The sequence below is a fragment of the Anoplophora glabripennis genome, unplaced genomic scaffold (assembly GCF_000390285.2).
Source record: "Anoplophora glabripennis isolate ALB-LARVAE unplaced genomic scaffold, Agla_2.0 scaffold59, whole genome shotgun sequence".
NCBI lineage: Eukaryota > Metazoa > Arthropoda > Insecta > Coleoptera > Cerambycidae > Anoplophora > Anoplophora glabripennis.
In genome coordinates, this window is record NW_019425991.1 from 1,094,004 (window position 1) to 1,105,405 (window position 11,402).

General features: G+C 34.8%; 1 protein-coding gene across 1 annotated transcript in view; it reads right to left on the minus strand.

The window, feature by feature from the left end:
* Positions 1–559: 559 nt before the first annotated feature.
* LOC108906367 (relaxin receptor 2) overlaps positions 560–11,402 on the minus strand; it is a 145,348-nt gene continuing 134,505 nt past the window's right edge. The window contains exons 13-20 of the mRNA XM_018709603.1: positions 10,661–10,732; positions 10,060–10,176; positions 8,906–9,138; positions 5,797–6,062; positions 5,510–5,741; positions 1,001–1,113; positions 812–946; positions 560–754 (exon numbers count right to left, since the gene is read on the minus strand). Of these exons, the coding sequence (XP_018565119.1) occupies positions 692–754; positions 812–946; positions 1,001–1,113; positions 5,510–5,741; positions 5,797–6,062; positions 8,906–9,138; positions 10,060–10,176; positions 10,661–10,732 (1,231 nt within the window). The 3' untranslated portion in view covers positions 560–691. The remainder of the gene's footprint in view (positions 755–811; positions 947–1,000; positions 1,114–5,509; positions 5,742–5,796; positions 6,063–8,905; positions 9,139–10,059; positions 10,177–10,660; positions 10,733–11,402) is intronic.

Below are 11,402 nucleotides of genomic sequence, written 5' to 3' on the forward strand. Positions count from 1 at the left end.
GTTAACGTTATATCATGATTTTAATGACTGTAATTAGTCATTACTAACTACAGTCACTAACAATCACTTGATATTAATTTATTAGTGTTTAAAATATTACTGAGAATGTATGCGTTGTTTATGAGACATCCATAAATAAGTTTTGACATAAGCCTACTTTGAGAAAAGTCACTTATCGTAATATTGTAAGAGTTCAATGAAAAGCCTCTTTTCTCGAAAACTGTCCACATTAGGAAGTTCTAACAAGGGTATATTATTTTTAGAAAATAAAATTGTACATTAGAAATTGGAGCCGGAATGGTAAAAAACCTAACCTTAAAAAAATTAGAACATAAAATGTAATAGGAATGTAGCGTAACTAGCGCCCTCTATGAAATATCCAAAAACTAATTAGACCAGCGTATTTGGCGTCCTTAAAAACCCCGGAACACCAAATTTCATATAAATATTTCGCACCGTTTGGAAATTTTCGTAAAAATTCTATTTAAAAAATTTATTTTGTCGCTCTGTATCTCGAAAACAAGAGGAGATAGACATATAGTTCATAAGACAAAAAATTTTCATTTTTTGTCGTACTATCACCCCCTGAATTTACTTTACAGGGTGTCCAAAAATGGATAACCGAGTTATAACTCGGGACCTTTATAATCAAACAAACTGTATTCACAAATAACGTAAACTAAGCCTATTATCAAACAGCCGTTGACCGTTTCCAACTGTTCTTGCTAGCCGTCAGACTGCTGCTTTGCGTACCCTGAAAAAACACGAACCACAATTCGGACGCGTATTAAAAACCCCTGTTCGTGCTCACCCTGTAACTGAGGATCCTCCTAGTGCTGCCAGCTATGGGGAAAACCCCGAAGCTGAGACTGAATCCCGAATCAGAGGCAGAGTGATGATGTTCGTTTCTCTTTCTCTGACGGCACGAGTGGAAGATCTTCCTCACCTAAAATATACACAAATGTAAGTGCCGGGGTGTAAAATTTTATAGCGGCATTACTTGTTTCTTGAAAATTGTGGTCGTGAGGGTGTACAGCACCGGATTCAGAGCAGAATTTATGGGCAGGACGAATATGGCCAGCCAGGCGTATAGATCTGCTGGAATGACGACGCCTGCGAAGGGTTTTGATTGTACGGGGCGTTTTGAAAAGAAGGTGCCATGAATTCGGGTTCTGATTTTTTTCTATGGGCCATAGGTCTATTAGTACAGGCGGTAGACCATTCGAGGCGTTTGTGTTTGAAGTCATTTATTTTGTTGTACAGAAAAATCCTAAATATTATGTAGAATAAGAAGCCGAGTTTGCCTATTCCAAAAAACCATTGGTAAATTCAGAGGAACAACAAACATACAAAAGACCGAAAAAATTACCCGTTTTTCGACATATGTTTCCTTGTAACATTGAAAGTAGGCCCTAAATAAAAAAGTCATTCTTTATTATTTGTTTATTTTTCGATTTTCTATAGTTACAACAATTGCGAATCAAAAAAGTTGAATTTTGCATTAACAATGGGCGAAAAATAGTAGAAAATCGTATGTATATTTGGAGCAATTTTTAAAATAAGTAAATATTTATAAATATTGTTAAAACTTTGGGAACAAATAGTAAACGTTATGTCAATTCTACCCTAAAAATTTTGCAACGATCAATTACGTGGTTTTCGATTGGCAGGATTGTTAATTAAGAAAATTTCAGAAAGTTTATCGCGTACCGTGGGTTTAAATTAAGGTTTAGAAAGGGCACACAATTTTTTAGAGATACTTTTTGTCATAATAAACAATGATCAATACTAAATACCTGATTCTACACTTTTATAACCATTTAGAATTTTTTTCAAATTTTTCAACATTTAACACATATTCATTCTTTAAACTCAAAATTCGTGTAAAAATTATTTATTTTATTGATTTTTGATGACATGTTCGTATTCCTCTCATTTTGCTATATCAAATTAAAAAAAATCGTCTTGATAATTGCTAACGTCACAGAAGATTAAACAATCATAATTATATCATGTTGTCGGCACCTTTGACCACTGATGTCATTTGTCAGTGACCTTGAATGACGTAAATCCCCCACTTTTGGTATAGAAAGTCAGGATTGTATTCAGTGAAATTTTATTGCACTAAACAGGGATGTACTAACAAAAAAGCTAGGAATTTATGTGCAGCAGAAATTGACAGTGACATGCAAAAGACGTGGTTATTTCCATGAAAAAGTTTTTTAAAGGCGAATTTTAGATTTATTTTATTTTTAAGTTAATAATGAAATTATTTAATGTTAAAACTACTGAATAATTACACAGGTTTTAATATTTATTAACAGAAATTTATAAGTACAAGGTAAAAAATGAAAAATGAAAAGAATTTCAGTGGATAGATTTACAGAACCCTGTCTCAGCGAAAATTATCTTATTTTGTATCTAACTTGTCATAATCGAATACAAAAAACAAAGACATCGCTGGAAATAGAATTTTCTGTAGAATACAAATTTGTAAAAATATACAGTGTTCCATTTAAGAAAAACCACCTTAAAGATGCTCCGCCATAATGCATTACTCTATATAAATCAAAATATTTTTAAAATGTGAACTTTTTTAAGTACATCACTCCCATAAAATATTTCTTTTCAAATCTTTATAATAAAGGAGATATTGAACTTTGACACACTATTGGACCACACTCGAACAATCATTTATTTACACCACAACACATAAAACACAATATAACATGTAAAACGACGCCAATGCATAACGCATAGGATAACAAACAACGAACAGGCTCATAAAATGGCTAAAATGCTCTTGTAACTACACCACTTTGTTCGCATACCAAAAGTGGGGGTGCGTGCACAGATCTGCGCGAATACCCCCACCACGTCAAGATATAATTCTGATTGTTTAATCTTATGTGCTAACGTTACCGAGAAAAGTTATCTTTTATCACGCATACGTTGAAACAAAAGCAGCAGCGCGGCAGCACGGCAGCACAGCTGCTCTCATTCATCCCCACTCCCGCTCTGCCGGGAAATTCCAGTGAGCACGATTTTCCTTTACCTTTCTCGATTTTTCTTTCATTAATCTTTTATCTGCCGAAAATGCACTAAACGGATATTGAAAGTATTATACTATAAGAACCTATTTTTTTCTCGACTTCACGATTACATAAGATATAAATTATTATTAACTTTACGCTTCTATATCTCAGAATCTACACAGTAGAAAGCTGTCGTATTTGGCTAGAAAGCAAGGGGTTACGACGTAGTTTTTATGTGTGCAAGATTTTGTCGATTGCATAGAAAATTCCCCGGGCAATAAATAATTGTTTATAGAGTGAGATGTTGAAAAGTTTAAAAAAAAATTCTAAATGGTTATAAAAGTGTAAAAATAGGTAGTTTTGGTATTGATCATTGTTTACTATGACAACAAGTATCTCTAAAAAATTGTGTGCCCTTTCTAAACCTTAATTTAAACCCATGGTACGTGATAAACTTTTTGAAATTTTCTTATTTAACAATCCTGTCAATCGAAAACTACGTAATCGATCGTTGCAAAATTTTTAGGGTAGAATTGACATATCTTTTACTATTTGTTCACAAAGTTTCATCAATATTTAAAAATATCTACTTATTTTAAAAATTGCTCGAAATATATATATGATTTTCTACTATAAGGCTTTTTTTCGCGAAGTGAAGTATGTTGTAGTATGTGTAGTATGAGTGAATATTACTTTTTTGCGAGAATATTCAGTCATTTAAAGCACTATGTGACGTCACAAGTTTAGATCAAATGACTGAACTCTTCACCCTTCAGCTGAATATTCCGTTGGTATATTCAACTAATTGTCAGCCGGTAACTTAACCTTTTTCTTTTTGACATTTTGTTTGAATGAGGATAAAAATCGTTCAGCAAAATGATGGATTCTGATACGGCTGTGGAAGTGGTCAGTTTAAATTTAAACTTTAGAGGTACAGATGTTTTAGTAAACGTAGACGTTGAAACAGCAAATATTTTACTTAATGGTAAGATTAATTTTTTATATGGGACATATTTGCGATCCACTTTGCTTCAGGATTATCCTCTTTTTTTTTGTGACCTAGGCCAGAGATAATATTAGTGGAATCATTTGTAATTCAGGTCTTTTTCGTATGAATTACATAAAAAACCGACCTAACCTCTTTCTAGTTTAATTTTTTTTATAAAAAATTTAAAAACACATATATTAAAAAAATTAACAATGCTTTTTCTGGAGGTACTGGTATATTTCCTCCTCTGTATGGTTTCCGTATTAGGCCAAAAGAATCTTTTGATAAAATGGTATTTAGTAATTTGCAAAATGTCTGTTTTTTCAATCGAAATAACTGAAAAAATACTATATCATTATATTCTTCTAACCATTCTTCTGGATCTGGAATAGAGAATATATGATATGATTCTCTAAACTTATAACATAAATAAGGAACATCATCATCCTCATTCCACAAAAATATCAAAAAATATAGAGCCATGTCACAATTTCTGTTTTGTAGCCATTGACATAAATGCTCAAATTCCATTCTCTTACGATAACGATTATGTCGAATATTCGCATATCTGCAACATCAGAATCTACATACCTTTCACGCTTTTTAAATTTGCCACTTAAAAATATTCCAAAGAAAGCATCAGTTTTATTTGAAGCAAATACATATATTATATAGCGAGATAACACCAATTCCCACAACACTAGATTACTGGACTGGAAGCAATAATGGATGAGAAATTATGGTTACTGGTTAGAAGTTAGAACCCATATGTCAAAGTCGTCAAAGTACATATTACAGGCTGCACCACTACATATATACAATACATTTTCGCGATCTCTTCAGGTTAGACAAGGTTAGAAATAAGATTAAAAGAGATAGAAACAGTAACTACAAGTCAGACGTATTCACCAATATACACTCGCGAAAAAAAAAACCTATTTTTCGTGCATTGTTAATGCAAAATTCAACTTTTTTGATTCGCAGTTGTTGTAACTCTATAGAAAATCGACAAATAAACAAGAAATAAAGAAAAACCTTTTTTTAGAGCTTACTTTCTATGTTACAGGGAAAAATATGTCGAAAAACGGCTCATTTTTCGTTCCTCTTGTCTGTTTGTTGTTCCCCTGAATTTAGCAATGGTTTTTTGGAATAGGCCAACTCGGAATCTTATTCTACAAAATATTTGGAATTCTTCTGTATGTACAACAAAATAGATTACAAACACAAACGCCAAAGCCTACTTCTACTGCTCTACCGCCTGGACTATATGTTTTTTTTTTGGTTTTTACGTAAATGAAGGCCAAAACAAATTTGTTTAAATCAAATTTTGTTTAAAAAATCATCTTTGACAGACAATGGTACCATGGACCATAGAAAAAACCATTTCATTTTCGCAGCTGTACCAACCTCCGAACTAACTTCACCTTTTTTTCAAAACACGCCATATTTTCTCACGTCAAATACGCTCAATTTTGTCGCTACGTACCAGAGAGAGCCAGAATTTTCACCACGATGACGGGCACCCAGCACAGCGAGTCCGTGAAGACGATGATTCCGAACCTCTGCGCCACCTTGTCTCTATCCTGACTCTGCCTGGTGGATCTGCACGCCACCCCGCTGGCCCTGATCTCGTTGATCATCCTCATGTACGCGTAGGAAATAAACACCAAGGCCAAAGCGTTGATCATGATGAACATAGCCGCGGAATACTCCCAACCCTGAGAGCAGCACATACAAATCAGCTCGATATTGGCCAACCTTTGTTTCTCTCACCTTGGCGTAGGGGTCGTGGATGTGCAACGACAGACAGACGCCGTTGCTTCCGTAGAACTCGTCGCCGAAGTAGCTTCTGGCGAGGTGGCTGAGCGGAGCTAGGGACACTATGGCTGCTATGCACCACAGCACCAGAAGGGTCAGCGCTGCCGTCTTGGGAGAGGGTTGGTTTCTGGCTAGGGGTTGAGTGACCGAGATGAATCTGTCCCAGGTGACCAGGGACAGGATAAGGACCGACGATTCGCAGGATAGCGTGCTCAGGAAGCCTGCGGGGAGGATTTTCGTTGTAAAAGAATATTTGTGGTACAAATTTATCAACTTTTAAGAGGGATTCTACTGTAACTCTGCATACTTACTTACATACTTCCACAAATAAAATATTTTTACCTGGAAAATTTCTCGTGTTGCCGGTTATTACAGAATTTTTTTGTCGCTACCAACCTAATTTGTTTAACAATAGTCCGTCAACTTTGATAGTCGGTAACTCCGTTGTTTTTCAGCGAAACTTGACGATATTTTTTTTAACTTAAAGTTCTTTTCATAAGCTTTCCGTATATTTAATAAAATATAACTATATCACGCTCGTGCGTCGTATATTTCATTTTTCAGCTAAGGCTAAAAAATAAAAAAACATTCCAGGTTGCAAATTTGAAATTAAAAAAAATGATAGATTTCATTGTATTATTATGAAATCTACCATGGAAAAAATCAGTGCGATTGTGGAAGATCCTCGGGATCGTCCACACTAATAATTAGTTAATTTGTTTATAAGGCCATAACTTGGGAATGAAAGAGAATAATAAAACCCCGAGATAAGAACCGGCCATGGGCGTGGTAATATTTCGTTTCAGGTAATTATCGGGTAACACTAATGCTAACAGGTAATGGGTGTACATTAGTATATTTTACTGGATACATCATAGGGCAGGAGCCAGTGTATTGTGACAGATCAATCCAGTCTTAGAGCTGAATATACGAAGACGTGCTAGTGCAGTAGAGTAAAATTCGACTTGTGTTTAGTGACTATTGTGCCAGTGGATATAATATTGTTTGGGTAAAATGTCGAGCTTATCAGATTACGTACCTGCTAAACGCGTGAAAAGATGTGCGCTGTCTCAGAATGAGAAGATTATTATATTAAATGTATTTAATGCATTGAAACACCAAAATCCTACCAACAGTGTTGACGACATCGTGGAAAAGTGTTCCAAAATGACAGGGATTGGAAAATCGACTATCTACAGACTTTTAAAGGAAACAAAAAATGAACAAGATACTGTAAATCCCCCAAAATCATCTACAGGGAGGTCAAAAGTCGTTATAGATGATTTCTTCAAAAATGTCATTCGCAGAAAAGTACACTCATTTTATTTTAAAAAAGAAATACCAACGCTAAACAAAATTTTAAGTGAACTTTCAGAGGACAACGATTTGCCAAAAATCAGTAGAAGCAAATTATGGGCCGTCTTACGAGAGTTGAATTTTTGCTGGGAAAAGCAGAACAGGAAGTCAGTTCTTATCGATAAAGATGAAATTATTTGTTGGCGAAGATCCTACTTAAGATCAATTAGAAAATTCCGTGACGAAGGGAGGAATATTTATTATCTAGACGAAACTTGGGTCAACGAGGGATATACTGTAACAAAAGTATGGCAAGATAAAAATGTAAAAAGTTTTCGACAAGCATTTTTGGATGGACTTTCAACAGGGTTCAAGGCACCTTCAGGTAAAGGGCGAAGATTAATAGTGACACATATAGGTAGTGCCAGTGGTTTTGTAGATGGCGGTTTACTTTTATTTGAATCTAAAAATACAGGTGACTATCACGAAGACATGAACGCAGATGTTTTCGAAGAGTATTTTACACAGATGTTGGATCTTATTCCTCCGGGGTCTGTAATTGTCATGGATAATGCCAGTTACCATTCACGGCAGACCGAGCGGACGCCTACGACTGCTTGGAGGAAAGCCGATATAATTCAATGGTTATCCGGAAAAAACATTTCTTTTGAAACAAATATGGTGAAAAAGGAACTTTTGACACTTGTCAATCTTAATAAAGATCAGAAAAAATATGTTATCGATGAAATGGCAACAAATCGCCAAATAACGGTACTACGGTTACCACCTTATCACTGTGAACTTAACCCAATCGAATTAGTCTGGGCGCAGGTAAAAGGAGATGTAGCGCGAAATAATACGACGTTTAAATTAAGTGACGTGAAAATTTTGTTAAAAAATTCCTTGGAACGAGTAACTGCAGATAACTGGCAAAGATGTATACATCATGTACAAAAAGAAGAGGAGAAAATGTGGGAACTCGATAATTTAATTGACGTTACTGTGGAACCTATCGTTATCAATCTAGGAGACGAAGATAATTCATCAGAATATTCAGAGGATGAATTTTAATATACCTACTTTTTTATTTTCTTTATTGTACATTTATACAACACTACATTTACTCACCATAATTTGAATTTTCAAAATACATATATTTTTGTGTGGAATAAAAGTCTATTCATTAAATTTAAATAAATATTTTGATAATAATATTGAATAATTTTATTTGAATTACTAAAAACCCTCTTAACCCGGTTATGATGCTTAAAGTAGCCTCATGTTTTGAAATGCTGTTTTTATATTGTTTACTTATAAGAGAAATGGACCGAGAAATTGAAGCGGCATAGACAAAGACGGATTGTCGGGGATTAAATTTTAGCTACCTGCTACAATTTAGTACAGTCCGATCGCACAAAGTTTTGTTAAAAGTAGACCTCATCTATACGGAAAATACATAATATAAAAATATTGAGCATAATGAGCTTTTATTACTCTCTTTCATTTCTAAAAAGTTCTATAGTTTTATAGGTCTCATTTCTGTGGTCGTTTTATGTTTTTATGTTTTGAAGACGAAAAAAAAGTACTTAACCACCCTGTAAACAATCTTCCCCCCATTTTAATGACTGTGGAAACTAATATGTTATTGTACATAGTATCTACATACATACATACATACATAGAGTACAATAGATCTATAGCGAAAAATTCAGCTTGCCGAAACAAAAAGTCGCGTCCAACTCTATATTTCCTGGCCTAAAGAGCTTACCACATAAACTACACATATAGCTGTGCCTCCAGTTGTACTCGTGCCTCAGGTACACCCCCCTGTAGTGCTGGTCCACGGCGGCTATGATGAAGAGATACACCCCCATCAGCAAGTCCGACAGGGCGAGGTTCCTCAAGTATAGAGAGTGGACCACGTTGTTGGTAGGGGCGAAAAGACGCCCCAGAAGGACTATTATGTTGCCTGTGCAACCTATGGCACCCATAACCCAAACGCTGTTGAAAAATTATAATATTTAATCAAAATAAGCTGATTTATATAAATTGGCCTCCATCCTAAGTTGTTTCGTTTAGCCGCTAGGGGGCATTGACTTGAACGTTTCAAAATCTCGGTTAAAAACCTCGCGTGCGACGAGGGCGGCGCTCACGCGCGTGCGCGGGCCTGGCGCTCCTTCTCTCGCGTTCAGGCCGTTCATTAACGTTAACTTTTACCGCTGCTAGCGCGTTTATTACATGAACTATCAATTTAAAACTTTATGAAAATAAAAGTTTAACCCTTTCTTTAATTGTCTCTGAAATACCAGTCCGATACGTCCAATATTCAATTAACAATTAACTTTATATAATAACGAGGCGTAGGTCATTTCTCTCTTTTTTTTAATTACCGTAAAAATAATTTCTATTTAATGCAAAAAGAGCGAATTCCCGAGCGGTTTTTCCTTACCCTCGGACAACGCTGTTTTGCACTTCCTACTATGTTATTTTAACCTTTTTTGTAGAAAACAATTTAAAAATGGTGGTACTGCTATTTATATTAAAGATTATTTAACTATGTATGTAAAAGAAATGCAGTTTTTGAAATCTTGCTGTAAAGAAAAAATATTATAAATTTTTGGTATTGAGATAAAATTAGATTATGAGACTATTAAACTATTATGTTTATATAGGTATAGGACACCAGATAAATATGAAAACGAGTTTTTTGAATACTTAAATGATATTTTGAGAAGGGTGTGTATTAAAAATCGTGATAAAGTAATCCTATGTGGAGATACTAAAAATGGTCAATGGGACTGAAATCAGGTGATATTCGAGGCCAACGTGAGCATTGTCTTTAATTTTTTGAGTGAAAAATGCAATTTATTTGTGCTTTATGGATTCTGATGACCTGTAATGAGTTTCCGTTGAGAGTATTACCAAGTTCTAAGCAGTGGGTTGTCGAGCATGTGCTCCTGGCTGGAGATCCCGTCCCCCTTGGGAAGGCATACCCGTACGTGCGTGGCCGAAGCGCACATCTCGAAGCGATCGAAGTAGCTGCAATCAAAACAACTAAAATGTAGAAAACAGCGTTCGGAAGAAGTCTTGTAATGAGAGAAGCCAAGGGAAAGGCTTGGACCGCCAGAACATTTCAATTTACCCGAATGTTTACGCGGATTTCAGCGCAATCGTACAAGTTGTAATTGATTTCTACACAAACGGAAATTATTATCGTAGAAAATTGAAATATTCGATGCTGCAAAACGTTTTCCACTAAATCAGTGATATAGAACCTTGCAATTTTGCGAGGGTATAAGATTTACATCGGTTTTTCCGAAGTTCCCCGCTTGTTTCATAAAATATAAAGCTGCTGATTTAGCGGAATGACGATAAGCGTTGAATAATTTATCAAGATCAAAGTACTTGCATAAGGGAGACGAGATTAAGCGTGTGCAGGCAAAAGCTTCAAACGGGGGTTAATTTTCTTTTAAAAATTCCACCATTTTACTTATGGAAGCGAAAAATTGGATAGTCTACTTACATGGTTGCCAGTTTTGTTAGAGGAAGCAACATGTTCTTTTCCAATGATCTGAACTGGTTCCTTTGCAACTTCCTAAAAGGATAAAAGATACTTGTATACAAGCAGATTTTCCTTCATTTTTTTAATAAAAAGAGATAGACTTTTTATATATTTGCAATTGTTTTTCCGATTATTAAAGGTTACTCGAGCAATACACGAAGCTTCGTATATGCTGAATATTATGTACAATAACATATTAGTTTCCACAGTCATAAAAATGTAGTGAAGATTGTTTACAGGGTGGTTAATTGTATAATTTTTACGTAAATTCACGTTTTTCGCTTATAACTTTTTTCCGTTAATTTCCACGACAAAACAGTAAAGTACTTTTTTTTCATCTTCAAAAGACCTACAAAACTAGCCATCGAGCGTCAAAAAATATTGATTAGATCAAAAGTTATAAACAGAAAAGTAGTTTATTTATCACTTTTGAATTAAACATTTATAAACTGCGTTATTATTACCAGAACGTTTTGGCATCGCATCCTCTCATTCCTTATCACTGTCTAATAACTCACACACACGAAATCTGGAATCGGTAAGTTGTATAGTTTACAAGTTATGGCCTTATAAACAAATTAACTAATTATTAATCTGGACGATCCCGAGCATCTTCCACAATCGCACTGATTTTTTTCATGGTAGATTTCATAATAATACATTGCAATCTGTCATTTATTTTTAAATTTCAAATTTGCAACCT